At 35.1% G+C, this 20,010-nt stretch overlaps 1 protein-coding gene across 3 annotated transcripts; it reads left to right on the forward strand.

Moving 5' to 3' along the window:
• The first annotated feature begins 447 nt into the window (after positions 1-447).
• LOC126976190 (seipin) lies at positions 448-19,221 on the forward strand. 3 transcript variants are annotated; one of them, XM_050824440.1, is made up of 9 exons: positions 448-466; positions 815-1,049; positions 6,715-6,860; positions 7,766-7,850; positions 9,785-9,902; positions 11,337-11,475; positions 15,171-15,256; positions 16,938-17,019; positions 18,567-19,221. In XM_050824440.1, coding segments are annotated over exons 1-9 (969 nt in total). In that variant the 5' UTR covers positions 448-465; the 3' UTR covers positions 18,644-19,221. The 3 variants fall into 3 exon arrangements, with proteins under 3 accessions (XP_050680397.1, XP_050680396.1, XP_050680398.1); XM_050824439.1 differs by lacking the exon at positions 448-466 and having other exon boundaries at positions 473-1,049; XM_050824441.1 differs by lacking the exons at positions 448-466; positions 815-1,049 and having other exon boundaries at positions 6,719-6,860; positions 7,789-7,850.
• Positions 19,222-20,010: the final 789 nt, after the last annotated feature.

Genomic DNA, 20,010 nt, shown 5'->3' on the forward strand with positions numbered 1-20,010 from the left:
CAAGTTGGTTTCTTCCACGTATTACAAAGCTGTGGAATGAGCTTCCTTGTGCGGTGTTTCCGGGTCGATACGACATGGGTACCTTCAAAAAATTGCGTACACCTTCCTTAAAGGCCGGCAACGCTCCTGTGATTCCTCTGGTGTTGCAAGAGAATGTGGGTGGTGGTGATCACTTAACACCAGGTAACCCGTACTCTCGTTTGTCCTCCTATTCCATAAAAAAATGACGTCAATAATTGACGTCAAAACAAAACGTCAAAACTGTCAATAATTGACGTCATTTTTCACGAGAGAGATTATAATGTCAATAATTATTGTCATAATATAATCTTTCGTTACCAGGCCATAAAATCCAAAAAAAAAAAAACATAATATAATCAAACTTCAAAGCTTAAATTAAAATGTCAACTAATTTGGTGAAGCAACTGAACCGGCTAGAATTTAAAAATAAATAAAGTTTTTTATAGTAAAATTGTGTGCTAGCTCGTAACATTGTGGAATATTAAACTTAAAATAAACGCTTTTAATATATATACAACATACAACTCAAAAAGTGTTTAATAATATTATTATAAAATAATATTATCTATTCACGGTCAGTCACTTGGTACAGTCGTTGGAAATCGAAGTGTTTCAAACTGTAATAAAGTGCGATAACAGTAGCTAATATTTTATCAATGTTATCTCTGTTACATCCTAGTTCAATTCCCTTGACCACAATCTGATGTCGTAGTTTGTTTCTAATGCGCGATCCAAACCTTTTATAACCGTATCACGAAAATGTCTTTACTAGCATATTTAAACCCTTTTAAAGTGTTCAGAGAGTTCATTCGGCAGCCCGTTGAGGCTTTCGTAACCGATCAATATATTGGCTATAAGAAAAAGACAAATGACAGTATAACAAGTGTTAAAGATTTAATTTATAGAGGCGGAATTATAGCTGTGTTCCTTTCGGCTATTTTGTGGATTTCTGTATTCATGTATATAGTATTTTACTACACATATATGCCCAATGTTACACATGTGAGGCCAGTTCATCTACAATTCAAGTAAGTTTTTTATTACAAAATTGGTACATACTCAACTAATATTAAATAAACTATGGTCTGAACACAGAGCCATGTAAACTTTACCATCAATATAATATTTTTTCAGTCAAAATAATTGTTATCTTACAAGAAATAATAATTTACCTTTTATCTTTTGGATTTTATTACACCTTCATTTGTGTTTGGTGTTCATTTTATATAGAAACAAACTAAACGAAACTCATTTTTACAATACAGATGTGAACATCTTGAAATTAGAAGTGGCTTATTAAAACCAACATTTTACTTAAGTCTGCTATATATTATTACTTCCAAGAATTAGATCCTCATTAGTGACACTATCAAATAAAAAATAAAAGTTGTAATACTTCAACACACATAGGTTATGGATATGCTGTTTTAGATTTTATAAATATCGGGTCTGAGATTACTTTGAGTACTTTTCGCTATTCCCTATAATTTTGGATTTGCCCATCCACACCCACTTGAAAAATATATCCTGTTTATATAAATACAAATACTCTTAACTTCTTTGTTGTGGTGCAGAACTCTTATAATTAAGGGGAATTAAAAAAAAATTGAATTACTGTTTTTATTCATTATTTCACTCTTCTGATATTGATAAACTAAGAAATCCACCTCCTTGCTCCTTTTAAATAGCAGTGTTTCAAATATACATTTAATAACTTTGATGATCTATACAGGATGTCCCAAAGTTATGGGACATGAAGGGAAAGTACCTTAAATATAGAGAAAATACTATGTTACTTAAGAAGAGTTATTAGTTTTTGGCCATTCTTTCGATTGGCATCATAAAAGTAGGGGTTTCTTTTACATTTATGTCGGTTCAATTCCCAGACGAAGCAAGTAATTTTTAGAAAATCTTTGAATGCAGAATTACTAACTTTTAAAAATAACATAGTCTTCTTTCAGTAAAATAGCCTATCTTCAATATTTAAGGTACTTTCCCTTCATGTCCCATAACTTTGGGACACCCTGTATAATAAAGGACTCTGTGTAGACCCCAGATGTTGATATTGTTGTAAAGAATTCGAAAAAAGTTTTTAAAGCAATAAAAACTCAATTTCAACCAGAGGGTTTACATCAATACCTAGAAATTCACTATACTAGTGGCACACTATGATGGCTGTTTTAACATATTATAATAGTGATGTGAAATGTCAATTTATTCTTGAAAAAAATATAATCAAATCTATTAGTTTTTGTTGCAAGTAGTACCTGATTAAAAAGGTTTAATAAAAAAAATATAAATATATACTTAATATATTTGAACGAACTGAATATTTAATCAGATTCGTCCATACTGCTATTTTCACTCTTGTCCCTGCAATCATCACCTACATTAATTATAAGTTTGTTTTCTAAAATATTATCTATTTTCACATATCTTTCATAATCTTCCCTTATTAATTTAACAGTTCTATTCACAACCTTTTCCCAGTCTCCTTTAGTCACATGTTCACAAGATTCTTCTAATATTTTTAGCTTTTTTGTTGTGGTAAATGGGGGTTGTGTATTGCGTCTTGCAGCATATCCCTTAATTTGAGCCGACATCAACTCAATTGCATTATATTCACAATGGTAAGGTGGTAACCGTATAACTCTGTGCCCATGTTCTAACGCTATTTTGTCAATGACTTATCGGATCTTCGATGGTTTGTTTTCTTTTAAAAGATGTACTAATTCCGCTGACGCTTTTTTTGAAGCCATGCGACGATATCAGCTTTCTTTTGGGATTGGGCAGGTGGCTTGTCAATTTGCATCGAGTGGTATGGAGTGTTGTCCAAAATTAAATCAAATCAAAATAACTTTATTCATGTAGGTCACGGGAATGACACTTATGAATGTCAAAAAAATATTTTTCTTATTGAATCTACCGCTACTTCGTAAAGGGTTGAGCTAATGAGAAGAAGTAGCAAGAAACTCATTGCCACTCTTTTATATCACTATTTACATTTCCATCGATTAACAAATCATTTCAATTACAATATAATATGTAAAATGACGCAACAAACATACTCAAACGTCAAATAGTCAATGCCTTACACGAGTAAGTCAAATAAAAAGTTATAATAGATGGTTCAGGGAGGCTACACAACATTGAGGTAAACCATTCAGTAAACTTTTCTCCATTCATTTCTTCATGATAGTTGCCAGTGGTTTTTGACGCAAAAGCCATGAGAGAACCCTCGACAAACCCGTTGATGGTTCCGGCGTGACAAATTATAAGTCGCGATCCTATTTCAACAGGAACTTTGGACGTAGATGCTGCAGTGTCATCGGTCCAAGAACGGTTTACAGTATGGTTAGCATTAAGCCATGTTTCATCCAAAAACCCAAAATTTTGCCAATTTTCAATTTCTTTCAATTGGCGTAAAACACTATATCTTGCCATCACGATATCAAATACTTCCATCAATATTTTGCGTTTGTTACATTGTTTGTATCGAAATCCAACGGTTTTCAAAATCTTCGTTAAAGAACTTTCCCCACCGAAGAATAATCCAGCTTCCTTCAGTGATTGCACTAACTTTTTTCTTGTTGGATACTCCTTCCGTAAATAGTAGCCGTACACATGTCTTCGGATGGCATCGGCATCAAAGCTATCGATGCCTACGACTGGTTTTCCTCGTTTTCTCTATTTTTGGCGTGTGAAGTTTATTTTCTTCTGTGCAAGTCTCGCCATATTTTTCTTTAGTTATTCGTCTAACAGTTCGTTGTCCAATATTAAGCGCATCAGCTACGCTTTCCACCACTGACGTTATAGGTAAAATTGGCCTTCCATTTTGAGATTCACGACCGAAATAGTTACAAAGGCCTATAACGAACTCACGTGTCTGACTGTTAAGAACAGTTCTCTGCGTACGTTCGGCCATATCGACGAAATTCACAACAAAGGGCGTAAACAGAGTCCAAATTAACGTGCAAGGGTCAACAGTAATGCAGTATCAATATCCGAAATCCAAAGCCAGGTCAAAACTATATCACAATCGCAGTGCATTCATAATTTGTACTTTTAGAAGCAATGTCAAGTCGAAACTGCTTTGTTTTGCATTGAGCATTGACGCTAGTTGCCGGAGGTTGTAGTTGTGCTGGCTAAAGATCCTATGTGACGATAGTATTAGATTTCATTTTTAAAAATTTTGAATTTCGAAAAACAAATGCCGTGTTTTGTGGTAAATAAGTAAGTACACCAAAACAATTACAATCTTATATAAATAAAAAATAAATGTTCGCGGGACCCTAATATAGTTTAGAAATCAATGTAATAAAAGGATTATTATACTTATTTATACAAACAAAACAAATCTTATAACTATATTTACAATACTATGGCTACATAAAATTAAAAGCATTTCGGCGTTGGATAGCTAGGCTGATCCGTTGACCGAGATGCTGCCAGTGCTTGGGTTTCCAGTAGCCTTATTGAGGCGCGAAGATAGTATTTTGAACATTCTCCGCGCCTGTGGGCCCCATGGGCCAAAGTGTCTCGACACCAAAGGGCACAAAGATGTATGACTCACTGAGACCAACATAATTTAATAAATAAATTATTTTAGGATACAAATTTATCGAATGTACAAACATTCGATAAATTTTTTTGACCAACTGCACGTCACTATTGACAATAAAGAACAGTAATTTGCTCTTTCAATGTAATTGTTAATTAATACGAAACGGCCATTATGTTGGCAGGCAATCTTTTATCGATCAATATTTTATGGGCGCAGTTATCAAAAGGATGGGATAAGGCTTGGTAATTAGTCTGGAAATAGCAAAGGCCTTGGATCCTGTATAGCACATGGCCTTACTTTCGAATCTTCCAGAAACATGTGTCTTATACCGAGTCCTCTCTTGTGAAGGTCAAGGCATGGGGTAAAATGAACCTTGTTCAATTTAACCACCAGACCATTTGTCTAAATAAAACACTTTTTTGCATTAATGTTACAAATTGCTAATTTTAGCTGATGTTTCGTGACCTTATCAGAGCACGTTTTCAGGGGGACTGCGGTTGGCAGTAGTCGAGAAAGTTCTCATTATGAAGTTATGCGCATCATTTGTTGCCTCGAGGCAGCAAATGTATAATATCTTTTAACCAAAAATTAATGTTATATCACAGTTAAAATCACACGCGTCTTAACACTTTTAAAAGTGTTATATTTAAATTGTGTTACACTCACGTTAATCAAAGAAAATACTAAGTGAAACAGACCATTTGTCGTTCACCGCACTGCGACAACACCTCCCTTCACCATGCATTGACAAGTATTGGGATTGCCACTTCCGCGGTCAACTGGAAGGCAAAGCCAAAGTTGTGTGTAAGAAAATGGGAGTCATAAAAATATGCCGGGCAGCACTTCAATCTGGCCTACATTCTAGTGCTTTACAAAGCACAGGTCCGACAAAGATTGCGTTCCTTTACACTTCAGTTTATGTTGTGTTTAACAACGTTTTAGTTAAACACAAGCTAAACACTGTTTGTGATAGAAAAAGATAAAATTCATTTTAGACGTTGTTATTGTAAGTCACTGTCTAATAAAACACGTGTCTAAGCCATGTTTATTTTTTTTTTGTAATAATATCTTATACGTTTAATTATAGTTAAACGAAAGTATACAGTTCTAAGAATATATGATGATCTCCCAAAGTACTGAAAGCACCCAACGATGATTGGATGAAAACCAAAGAATTCAATGTCGTATGTATATTATCATTGTGGAATCTAGCAAATGTTGCAAGATATTAATTGTGATGGGAAAGAGGATTGGGAACAAACAAGCGTACGGGTACCTGATATTAAGTGATCTTGCAACACCACAGGAGCGTTGCCAGCCTTTAAGGAAGATGTACGCGATTTTCAGATTTACATTACATTAAGATCTCTATGTGTGTGTGTGTGTTTGTGTGTTAAAGTACTAGAATAACGTTTTCTGTATCCTCGTAATGTTTATGTGGTCAACTTTTGAAGTTATGTATTATCTGATGGATCTTACTCCCTGACTAGGTATTACCTACCTTACAGTATAGAATATTATAGATAATACGATAGAGATAGGAATGTACGTACATAATACATTTGGTTCGCAATAATAAGCCATTAAAACCAATTCTACTCAACATTATAATATCTCAATTAAGTGTAATAAGAACTAATATGTAGTTACCCTACTAATAGTACTAATAGTTAGGTATAATATTTGTAAAACGGTAGGATAGAATTTATAGATATTCTTTTTATTATGACGGACGAGAGCAGGACGTTCAGGTGATGGTACACCCTGCCCGGTGCCGCTCAGGATTCTTGAAAAACCCAAAAAATCGGAGCCGGACTACATTATTGCGCTCGTCACCTTGAGACGTTTATAAGTCTCATTTGCCCAGTAATTCAGACTGAAACACAATAATACTTACACATAACTGCTTCAGGGCAGAAAAAGGCGCCGCTATGTTGCCCATAATCTAGCCGGCATCTTGTATAAAGGAGCCTCCCACTGGTAAATGTCCTTAGTCGCCTCTTACGACATCATCGGGCCTGGGATTTCCCTATTCTTTTTATGCCCCGAGGACAGAGCTTCGGACGAGGACTTCCAAAAAAAATATCACATTTATAATATTATTTTAGATATGGTAATAATATTTACAGATCATGTGAAGACCAGGCTGGTATATGTTCATTTCCATATGCCTATGTACAGCTAACCAGGGGTAGCTATGTACTAATGTCTGGACAGCCCTACAGAATCAAACTGGTGATGGATGTGCCTGAGTCACCAAGTAATAAAGAGCTGGGTGAGTTGAAATATCTGCAGAGAAATTTTAACATGACAAAGAAAATACCGATTAAGTGCTAGCTGAAGTTGCATACGAAAGGTTTCATACAAGAATCATTTTTTATTCGCGAGGCGGCCATTTTGAAATTCGTCATATTGATTTTTTTCTTTTATTTGCCAGGCGTACAAATTAATTGCGAGCTAATGTTTGACCCGAGTTGACATTAATTTGCCGCGCGAGTTGATTTAGGTATATTTAGTAGACCGCGTTTGATGCGTGCGGGTGTCGATCCAGCTTAAACAGCCCCCGGCAGTTGGACCAGTTCATTCTTGTAAACCAAATTAGTAATAACTTTAAAATTTCTGGTACCTAGAGACTTCTATACTAGACTGCCATACCTTTTTCAATTTCATTATGTAATTATTCATTTTTGCATAATCGTCTCGCAAGCCAATTCCTACAGCCGTCCTAACGTCGCGCGAGGGAATGACAGAAGCTCCTTTGACGCGGCCTCAAAAACCGACAGCGAGCGGTTCGCCCCCGCACATTCGAGTTTCCTCCTTGAGCGCATGCATAGCGCATATTTTGTTACCAGCCAAACCCGATCTTAAGACAAACTAATGTTTTCCTCATCCTTTAGGCGATAAGATAAATCGGTACAGACTAGCTTAAACTAGTTTCTACTTTCGGCCTTTGGACAAACCCGTTTAGCCTAGGCTGAATAGTTGAGCCTCGTTAAAATCAGATCCTATCGCCAAAGGATGAACTGATTTGGCCTAGGAAAAACTAGCTGGTCCTAAAATCGTTTTGTTGATAAACCGATTTAAATAAATAAACATACTTAAATTTGATTTTCAAAAACCACCACTTAGATGCTTGTCTGCTATTAAAAAATATTTATATTTTTTAATTAAAATTTCAAGGCATGTTCATGGTGTGTCTGCAGATGAGAGCAAAAGGTGGAACCCTTGTGTCCTCTTCATGCCGTTCTGCCATGCTGACATACAGGTAGGTATGCAGACATACAGTTTATATTAAGTGTTTAGTTAGTCATCACTGAACGAGTAGGTCGTTGTTGTTAGTAGGTCTCCCACAAAATGGACCGATTATCTGGTCATGATCGCCGGAACAGGTTGGATGAGGGCAGCACAGGGTCTATCATCGCGGAGACCTTTATGAAAGGCCTTATTTCTGCGCGAGCATAGGGTTCATTTGATTTTAGTTAAGCTTGCTTGTTAGACGAACACGTAACATGCATATAAATAAAAGATTATATCTCTTTCATTTGATATAAAACTATTTTATATACTATTCTGAATAATGAAATTGCGTCAGGTTTACTTAACTCATCCATAGATCTAGATGTGGATGTATATGTAATGTTATCAGCGTCTAAGAAATCCTCAAAGAAATGTGAAACTTATTTAAATAGATACAACAGTGGGTAAAACTGTTGCGATTTCAGCGATTTATGTTGGACTTAAACTTGGATAAATTAATGAAATCGGTCATTGAATAAGTTACAATTTTTTTGGATATGTTATAATGCTTATGAATTATTAAAAAAAAAACAAGTTAAAAACTAAAAAGGATAGCCACTGAATTAGGATGACATATGTAACTCTGAAGACTACCATGCACGATAATTTCGGAGGAAATAGAACAGGCAAAAGGTGTATAAATAAAGACAAGTAGCGTCGGTGATTCATTCTTAGTTACGAAGTAGAAAAAAAGTGATTTTTTCGAATCGACAGTATTAGCATAATACTGTAATATAACAGTACTTTAACTTCATACTAGAGCGCCCGAATTGTTGCACACACACATACATACGATTTACACGGCCGCTAGCAATCTTGGGAAGGCAAAACAGTTGACTGCCACGCCGTACGAGTTAGATTCGCTACGCCGGCCGCGCCGTCCGCGTCGTCAATCTTTTTGTAAGTGCCAAAGATTAGTGCGTAGCGCTCTGCCCAGACGTAGGTATAAATTTCTAAGAGACTCTACTACTTGTATTGTGGTATTAGTTATTATGAAAGTACCCGTCCCTACTCTGTGGTATTAGTTACTTAGTTATTAAAAATACTGTTTGACTTTATTTAAGATGTGTGAGTAGTTTAATCAGTGTTTTCACAAATTGAAAATCACATGAATGTACCGGTGCGCAAATTAGGTACCGATAGCGCGCGAGTTGAATGCACTCGGGGCCTGAGATAATGAGAGGGAGCATATCCCCCGCTGTCCGCACGCCTGTCCTGCCTGCAGTGTAGTGCTGTGTCGTAGTCGTTGCCTTACTAGTGTTATCGCGTTAATACTAAAGTTGCGATCCCGTTTTATTTTTATGATTTTATTTATAACTGATCCGAGTCCATTAGGCTGCGTTCCAAAAAAACAGTTTTTATTCATCGCCACGCACGAGAAATGGCGAAAAATGTTTTACGGCCCTTTTCAATAACCTATCTATCCTTAGTTTAACTTACTGGAAGTAGACAAATCTATCCATTTACGGTTACTTACATTTCAATAACCTATTGACAGATTGCATTGGACTATAACTAATAATATAACTATATTGGACATAACTATGGATATATAAGACCTTCTCATTAAACGATGATAGCAATGTATCCGTAACTACAGATACGTTATTGAAAATGGCCGTTAGACATGTGTGTTGAAGAAAGGCAGACCAAATATTTGAGATTTAATTTCATAATTAAATCTAATGGTTAAAATGATGAAAAAATTTATAAAATCACATTATTAATTTAGTGTAAAATGGTCGACTTGAAGAATTGTTTACGGTTTTTCGACACAATCTTGATTATTGTCGTCAGTAATTATAATTAGGTCACAGCACACTATCGCATTCCTAAACTCTGCATTCAACTCACGCGTTTACTGTAGGTGTCATTATTAAAGTAAATTTGACAATTTTTTAGATCTAAACTGCATCACTACATCCGCACGACGCTGTTTTCTCTGCTGTTTGTAAGCGGGCTGGATGAAGAGACACAGAGGATACAAGTGGAGCTGTTTAATAGCTTCGAGGATGATGTGGTAAGGTAACTCTGTCTGTTACTGCCGTACAATATGTTCAAAGTTCATGTACGTCACGGAAATGACACTTGTAAATGTCAAAAAATAACCTTCTTATTGAATTTTACGCCACTTCGTAAAGCTCCACTTTAATGAGAAGAAGAAGTAAGCAAAAAATTCGTTGCCACTCCTAAAGGAGTTAATTAACATTTATACCTTCACCGTTTTACAAATCATCTCAATTACAAAATATGTAAAGTGATTCAACAAAAATACTCAAACGTCAAATAGTCAATGCCGCACACGAGTAGTTCAAAACAGTAAATGTAAATTAATACAAAACAAAAGTTATTGAGTACAGTAGTTGCAACATCCACACACACTGTAAATAAATAAAATGCGAGCATTTTTTTAGCGATTTAAAAAAATATAACAACTTTAATTTTAAGAATCTGAAGCTTTAAGAAGGCTCAGACAAACTGTATCCTTTAATGCTGCACTTACTGCATACCACGGTTATATTGCGTCAGTTTTACGGTACGGGTTAATACTATGGGGAAACTCCACTAATATTTCAAATGTTTTTCTGGCACAAAAAAAATGTATAAGAGCTTTATGCAATGTCAGTCCTCTAGAATCGTGTAGACCATTATTCAAAAAGCACCGTCTGTTAACGCTTACTGGTCTATATATATTAGAAATTTGTATGTTCATTAAAAAACATGGTGAACTTTTTAAACCAGCAAAGGACTATTCCGTATTAGGATTAAGAGATCCAACTCGCCTTCTCATGCCATACTGTAGAACAGCGCTTCATCAAAATAACGCAAATGTTATGTGTATTAGGGTATTTAACCACCTTCCAAAGAATATTAGAGAGATGCCTAAAACATTAATGCATAAAAAATTAAAATTTTGGCTAATAGATAAATGCTTTTATAGTTTAAAAGAATTCTTTAGCCAAAAATAATAGTATTCAAATGTAATTTTTGAGAGGTACCTACAAACTAATGTTTATTTTATATTATCTCATTGAATTAAAGCTATGTAATGTGTATTAAGAACGTATAAGTATAAATTAAATATGATATTCCAATATTGACAATCAAATATTTGTATGCCGATATATTGGCGAATTGTGCTGTACACCAATTAATTGTTAACAACTATGTTACCACGATTCATACAAATAAATCATTTCATTTCAGAGTTTCTGGTAACAGGATCATCCGGCCACCACAAGTAGCGCCCGTTCACGAGCATGACGCATGGTCCAACCATCCCCTTGACCATATTAAAGGGAAGGGAACGACCCGTACCACATCGCCGCCACATTTAAGCGAGCATGACGAAGCCTGACACGAGAACTCAACCATAAAATTCTCGAAACGGAATCCCGTTACTATTCTTCATTGATCGAAATTAATACGAATTCTTTTGTTTTCACTCTTGCAGAATTCCCCAGTGACTGATGCGTACGTTGAATTACAGTCGCGCTACGTACAAGTGCACTCGTGCGAACTTCACATCGAAGCTCACTTCGCAGGCCTGCGGTACGCGATGTACTTCTGGCCAAAGACGACTGCCCTCATTGGTGAGACTGTTTAGTAAGCATGCTCCTATCGCATTATTACTCATTATCATTTAGCTTTATGTGAAGGAATTGGGGTGAGGATTTTAATTGAAAAAGAAGCAATTTTGTGGTTTATGAAACCACGGTGCAAGTGAAACTTAAAAAAAATAAATTAGCTGTATATATTCAATTTATAACCATATATATGTCAGAGAATTAGAATATAAAAGTAATATGGCCTGTATGATTATATTCTACTCTGTGTATTGGGCTGAACTGATGGCGAACGTCATCTTTCAAAGTGTGTTTGAAGTTGTCACTGTGTACGTCACTGACGGTGACGTGATTGAAGTTAATTATTATTGTCCATCAGTAGAGCGCTCATTGAGAAGTCGCAGTCGTCTTCAAGCTAGCGCCCGCGCCCGTTGTGCGCACTGATCGACTTAAAACAACATGGTGGATACCAACACCGTGACGCCCGATTTTAAATCCAAATAAATCTCCGAGATATATAAAAATAAAATTAAAATATTGTAAAGTCACCGCGGGTGGGCAGGGTTTCACAAATTAGTTAAAAAATACATAAAACTTGTGGATGGCCTAATGAGACTCATAAATTTTAGTGACAGAGCATTTGCGATGCCGCTAAATTCTAAATTTTGTGTTTTAGAAGAATTCTGAGCGACTCTGGTTTATAATGGGCATGGCTATATACTAATACATGTCACACGAGTGTGTACTTTGTGTTCGTCACGTCACATTTTCTTAGAAAAAGTGGGTACTCATAACGATCAAAATCATGACAGTTTTATTTTTATGTCAGCTGTTTTAGATGTGCATGCTTGTAGGTATCTGCATTCATTCTGCTCATCGAACTATTTTTGCTTGAAACACTATCGCTTTTATGTAAAAATTTGATTTTATCAACCCTAGGTCAGGCCACTCCCCGTGTAGGTATCGAAATCGTAAGTACGTGCGGTGGCCTCTACAGAGTAGACCAGCCAGTAGGGACTCACGAGCGAGCAGAGAAACACGCGCGAGCTTTGTTTCACCGATCCGACCGATATTTAAAAAATATTAATTAAAAGGTCATTGCGATCCAAATTTAATATTTTTAAGCTTCCTAAAGACGTGGAAACAATCGAATTTAAAGTGGTTATTATTATAATGAAATTGCCATTCATAATAGCTACCTACATATTTTTCTACTATATATCAATTCACTATGTCGTAGTCGTTGGAACGCATACATTACTATCTGCAACTAATGTAGGTTTGATAACGAAGGAATATTGATTTAAAATTACGATTACTTACCTATTTATATTATAGAAAAAACAGAGCTATTTTTATAAGATAGACGTATACTAGGTAGGCACAGTTTTAGATAAAGAAGTCAACCCTAATGTCGTCAGAAGACGCAAGAGTACCTATTTCTTTAATTGATTTTGCGGAGTGAGACTTCCGTACTGCCGGACGGACTGCCTAGGTACAGAAGATACAAGCTTCAGAAATTTGTAAACATTTTTTTTGGGTTTTAATGAAGTTATAACCAAAATATTATGTTTACTGCTCTTCAAAATACTCTCCTACCACTCTTTACACTTTAAAGATTTTTTCATGCGATCGAACCATTTTTTTAAACTGTAGGACCACAGATCTGAAGGCATTTTTTCTACGTGCTGATTGAACGCTTCATTACCTCTTCGGAATTGGTAAAAGTGAAACCTCTCATCAAATCTTTGATTTTGGGGAAAATTCAGAAATCACAGGGTGCTAGGTCGGGGCTTTGTTTAGGATGGGTGACGAGTTGTACTTTTTCAGAAGCTAAAAATGACTTAGTTTTGTTGGCCGTGTGTGAAGAAGCGTTGTCATGATGTAGGAGAATGCGGCTTTTTGGTCGTCTTTCGCGAACCTTTTTTTAACACCCTGGGTAGACGAATGGTAGAATACGACTCGGTATTAACACTTTTAGGTCTTCAAGTGGAATTGTGGAGATGGGTCCCATAGCTGAGAATAAAAATGCGATCATATTTTTACCAACTTTTCTCGCCTGCCTCACTTTTGTTGGCCTGTTCTCATTTTCAAACACTCATTCACTAGATTGCTATTTTTTTTTTCGGGTTCAAAGCAATAAATCCAATAGTCCTCGAATTGTCTCATAGATAATCCGCAGGTTTTCTTCAATTAGTCGCTTAACAGTAGCCACATTATTTTCGTTGACGGCAGTTGATTAGTTGACGACCGTCTCCATGGCGTACGGCGTGGCACTCAAAAGTTTTGTCTTCCCAAGATTTCTTAGCGGTCGTGTAAATCATGTGTATGTGTGAGTGCATCAATTCAGGTGCTCTAGTATGAAGTTAAAGTACTGTTCTAATACAGTATTCTGTCTATGTATCAAATTCAAATAGTTTTACTCAAAATAGGATTCAAAATCACTTATTGAACGTCAAAAACTACCACCCATTCAAAAAAGACTGCCTCAGACCTGAGAGGAATGGGCGCAAGAAACTCAGCGGGCTCTTTTTGTATAAAATATGGATTACAATGTGATATCGTACAATAAACATTTATAATTAAAAAGCTTGAGTGTGGTCGCTTCATACCCAGTCTTCGGTGTCATTAAGAAAATCGTTTATGCTATAGTAACCTTTCCCACACAATTTTTTTTTTCGTTTAAATTTCGTAACACATTTGTTTTGTACATTTTCTAGGATCATATTGTAGAAGCATATACATCGCCCAATAAAAGACTTACCAACTCGACTTAACCGAGTAGTAGGCATAACAAGTTTATGTTTGTTCCTCGTGTTAACATTATGAATGTCACAGTTTCTAGAAAATTCCTCAATGTGCTTATAAACATAAAAAAGCCAGCTGACCCGACGATAGTAAAAAAAAGTACTGTTTTATAGAAATTTGCCAATAATATTTCAAAACATCAAGAATTATAATGAAATTGTTTCACAGCGGTACTGTCACACCGTACGTCACTTAATTCTCTCATAGAAAATATTATGTCCATACAAAACAAAACAAATACTAAAAATAAAAATAATTATGGGTCCCAAATCGAAATAGAAACTATTCTATCTCTCAAGTTGGACCAAACTGCACTCCATGGAGTAATCCCCATTAAAATCCGTTCATTAGTTTAGGAGTCCATCGCGTATAAACAACGTGTCACGTAATTTATATAATATATTAAGATTATCAAAAATATATTGAGAACAATAAATCAAAATTATTATTTCTTAAAAAAATTCTCTTAATGATTCTTTAGGACCTAGGTTATAAATAGCGCGAATAGCAGCACAAAGATGGTATTAATATCGGCCGCACTGCCCCAACTCGAACTGATAATAACTTCGTATATATACTAGCTGAGCCAGCAAACGTTGTATTGCCGATATTAAAATCGCGATACAAAAGTAACTCTTGATCGTAGATGGATGAAAATTTGAAGTTGTATATATTTTTTAATGCTGACTCATATTCAAAGAAATTAAAAAAAAAAAAAAAAAAATCGTGTGGACCATCTTTAACATTTAGGGGGATGAAAAATAGATGTCCGATTCTCAGACCTACCCAATATGCACTCAAAATTTCATGAGAATCGGTCAAGCCGTTTCGAAGGAGTTTAACTACAAACACCGCGACATGAGAATTTTATATATTAGATAATGAGACAGATAGTAACTTGTTTCATTTTGCAGGTATTTGTACAAATCTGTTCTTCACATCTCTTGTGTTCATACTGAGCTGGTATCACTTGCAAGACGGATTGGCTGAATTTATAAAGGTGAGGAGTTTTTGTTCTTAATTTAAAATCACCATAACACTTAAGATGGTAATACTCACGTGCCTGTTATTACTTGAACATATATGTATCAATTTATTACTGTTATGTGCACCTCTTCGGAATTGGTAAAAGTGAAACCTCTCATCAAATATTTGATTTTGGGGAACATTCAGAAATCACAGGTCGGGGCTTTGTGCAGGATGGGTGGCGAGTTGTACTTTTTCGGAAGCTAAAAATGACTTTGTTTTGTTGGCCGTGTGTGAAGAAGCGTTGTCATGATGTAGGAGAGAACTTTTTTTTTAACACCCTGGGTAGACAAATGGTAGAATACGACTCGGCATTAACACTTTTTTGATCTATATCACCTTATTATTAACCTTATAATCCATAGGCGTCTAATCAATGCCTTCCTTATCACTACATAGTATAAAACAAAGTCACTTTCTCTGTCTCTATATCACGGAATTTGATGCGGTTCTCTTAATAAATAGAGTAATTGAAGAGGAAGTTTTATATGTATAATAACATCAATTAAATAGTGTAGAAATACTGTTATTTTTGAGGTTTCTAATGTGATGTCGTAAATAATAACATTTTTTGCCGCTTACATTACAAACGCAGGCTGAACCCTACGAGATTTAAGAAAATTTATTGAATTAGGCGTTACTTTGCGGAAATCCATAATTATACAAATGATTTAAGTTTTCTTTAGTGTTGATTCCGCCAATATTTGTTTTTAAAACAGGTCTCGTGCCAGATTTGGGCGAGACAACACGTCCTGAGGATGCCTCGTGTAGAGGCGAAACACGTGTCGAATTGTTTTAAAAACAAATATTGGCGGAATTAACACTAAAGAAAACTTAAATCATTTGTATACTTACGAGATTTATCAAAATAATGTACTAAGTATTGTATTTTGTTTTAAGTTTATTTTATACAAAACTTTAGTTATTTTATTATTCGATTAAGGCAGTACGAAATCTGCCGGGTCAGCTAGTACATAATATAATACTAGCTGACGCAGCAAACTTTGTATTGACATATAAAGTAATAAAAGAAAATTCAATAGTTAAAATTTTTTTTACCAAATATATCTACTACAATAATTATAATATTCGATTGCTATCTTGCATTGCGGATTGCAGATCTGTGGATCTGTGGATGGAACAGAATAATATAAAAATCGCGATAGAAAAATAGGTGTTGATCGTAGAACGGTGAAAATCTGTTGTTGTATGTATATTTTAATGTAGAATCATAATAATAAAATAATTATAAAAAATGTCAACAAAATAAAAATATAGGGGTGGGTCACCCTTATCATTTAGGGGTATGAAAAATAGATGTTTGCCGATTCTCGGACCTCGATATGTTGTGATTATTACCTGACCAATGAGCATTCAGTATCCCGCGCCCGCTCACCCAAGCTGGTTGAGACAAAAATTCTATAAAGTCTATAAACTTTCTTGTATTTGGTATTGGTTTTTAGGACACAGCAAGTATTCTTCATAAAAATACTCAATGTAAAGTTTTTACTTTTTAATTTTATTACATGTATATATAATATGTCAATAACAATATCTTGAAAAAAGAAAACACGCGTGGCTTCTAAGAAAAAGCTTTTTGTGTAAACTTTTTTTAAAAAAGTTGTTCTCTCTCTTAATAAATGCATTCATTTCAGAGAAAATTGAAGAAAGAAATTCTAACTGAGAAAAGTGAAAAGGAAGAAAAGTCAGTTGGGAAAATGAAACTGGAGCGAGAAGGTATTTATATAAAATTTTAATTTTATCATGTAACATACTAGAATAAGTTATTACTAACGAGTCAGTAATAAATTGCATACCAGGATCTGGTAGCGTGTGTAAGGTGACTAAATGCGTTGGACTTAGTATCTCTTACCATGAATTTGGAGGCAGTAAAATTTAGTTGATAGAGCTTTGGTCCACGATTAAAGTGGTACTACTCTTATTACAAGGTAATGCACAGTTTTCAAGAAAATAACGATAACAAAATCTAACCTCAAAATGTCTCACACGTAAATAAAACGCTAACGGGATTCGAATCGGGACATCGAATGGCAAAAACCACTGGGGTATGTCGCATTAAAGACAACTCATACTATTTATTGTAACTTATTCAAAATAGGATATAAAATCACTTATTGAAAGTCAAAAGAGCCAATAAATTTATCATTATCATTATTAATTATCGTATTTATTATTATTATTCTCTTTATTACAATTTCATCTTATTTTCTACATTTATATATATATAACATATTTATAAAAAACAATATTACAAATATAAAAAATAGAGTCCCGCCGGCGTTGGTTCACGACAATTCCGCCGGTGGTTAGGGCGACATATTGAGGAACTTCCGCACGATGCGTGCCGTTCCCAAAACAGCTGCTTTCTGTTGACTACTGACCCTTTATCTAGTTATTAAGTGAGAACCTCTTGAGATGATCATAGGTTATCACGGGCTACTATCCGCAACTCGACGACTATGGCGCGCCTATTTTGCGTGGTGTGGTGGGTGGCTAATCTTGCCATCCCAGCTCCTCAAGATAGTTAATCAAACCTCTGATGTCACCCATGGCTCGGGGAGAGTCCTCGGTGACCCCAGGTGTTTGGCCCGGTATGTGGCCACACTCCTACACTCCAGAATGATGTGTGCGGCCGTCTCTTCTGCCTCCATGCAGGCTCTGCACAGCGGGCTGTCGGTGACACCTATACTAAACAGCACAGGAAGTGATATAAATGACAGATTCAAAATTTCAGTTGATACTAACCCCCGTATTCATAATAGTCCGCTAACTTAAAGCATTGCTAATTCTCACTCTGTCTTCTTCTATTGACCTAAGTCAAAATGAGAAAAAACACTCCTAAGCGGCTGTTTAAAGTTACGTGCGGACCATTATGAATAAGGGGGTACACGATTAAACGGATCATATATTTTACCTATTATCTTCTATAATTATTGATGAAAAAATATAATTTAAAATAAAAGCTTCCTAGTGCAGTGTTTCCGGGTCGATACGCCATGAAGTACGTGTACCTTCAAAAGAAGCGCGTACACCTTCCTTAAAGGCCGGCAACGCTCCTGTGACTCCTCTGGTGTTGCAAGAGAATGTGTGCGGGTGATCCGTACGCTCTTTAGACCTTATTTCCATTAAAGTAACCGTAATTATACGGTTACTTTAAAACGATTACGTTTTATTTAAAATAACTATGAATTACAACCTATGGGACACTAATTAATACCTGTCGTATTAATTATGCTCACTGGCATTATTATTTTTAATTTCAGATTCGTTCCCGTTCTTAGAAGAAGAGTCATTGATAGAAGAATTTCGGAATCTGGAGAAAAAAGAAAAGAAGACTTAATTATCTTAATTTAATTTAGATGGAATTATTTATTTAATATAACGAGTTAACTCAAAAATTTTAGACTGATATATATAAATATAGAATTGAGAAATCAAAAACATATTATATGAAATCCTTATATATTTATAGGTACGCCTAGATAGACTGTAACAGTTGTGAACATGTCGAAAAAGCGGCGAACTGCCAGGCTCTATATTCAGCAACAAACGCACACTATAACAAACGAATGACTTATTAGGAGTGTAAGACGTAGCTGTCATGCATACTAAAGTAATAAACCTAGCCTGTTGTCATGCATCGCCTAACAGCAAGAGACTATCTAGACGTATAAACTATCTACAAAGATATGTAATTATGTATACATATTATATTATATTTATAGGATACAGGAATTAAGGGAAATGTTTATTGGAATAGTTATTTACGGTTTTCTTTCACTATATTATTGCAATAAATGACATTTAGTATTATTTTAGTACAAATTTATATTTTTATTTTGAGATTGCATACATTTAAATTTCTATTTATTAAATTATGGTAAAGATTTTATGTTGGGAATAAATGTTGAGATGTAATGTTTTTTATTTTTAATGTAAATGAAAAAGAATGACGTGCGAATATTTGCCATATAGACAGAATTATTATTAAAGTGAAACTTTTATTACATCGCTTCAAATTTTTCCGTCCATCTTTCGCATGTTGCTTTACAGGCCGCCGCTGTGTAATTCATTTCAACTCCTAAATTCAAGGAAGGTTGGCCGAGTGGTGTGACCCGCCAGATTTTAGCTCTCGTTCCCGAGAGGGAGTGTTGATTTATGATAGATTTTCCGTAAAAGTTAAATTTTTGTTGTTATTTTAGTTAACCCGACGTATCGTGACCTTTCAAAACAGTCCCCCTGAAAACGTAATCTATAATGGTCACCAAACGTCTGGTTAACTAAAGTAATAATAAAAATGTAACTTTTACGCGAAATCTAGTCAATGCGTTCGAAGTCACGACATGTTCAGTTTGTCCTTCAAAAAGTAGGAACTATTTACATGGGTACTTATGTAGGTACATATACGAGCTTGAACAGAACCATGACGCGAACTAGACTTGCACACGTCCTCTTATATATATTATACTAGCTGACCCGACAGACACTGTTCTGTAGATTATAAAAAAAAATACTGTTTTATAGGAAATTGCCAATAATATTTCAAAACATCAAGAATTATTTCGTAAAAAATGCTCCCTGTTGTTATAATGAAATAGTTCCACAGCGGAACTGTCAAACCGTGCGTCAGTAAATTCTCTCATAGAAAATATGGCCATACAAAACAATTATTGAAAATAAAAATAATTATGGGTCCCAAATCCAAAT

The sequence above is a fragment of the Leptidea sinapis genome, chromosome 39 (genome assembly GCF_905404315.1).
Source record: "Leptidea sinapis chromosome 39, ilLepSina1.1, whole genome shotgun sequence".
In the NCBI taxonomy this organism is placed as follows: domain Eukaryota; kingdom Metazoa; phylum Arthropoda; class Insecta; order Lepidoptera; family Pieridae; genus Leptidea; species Leptidea sinapis.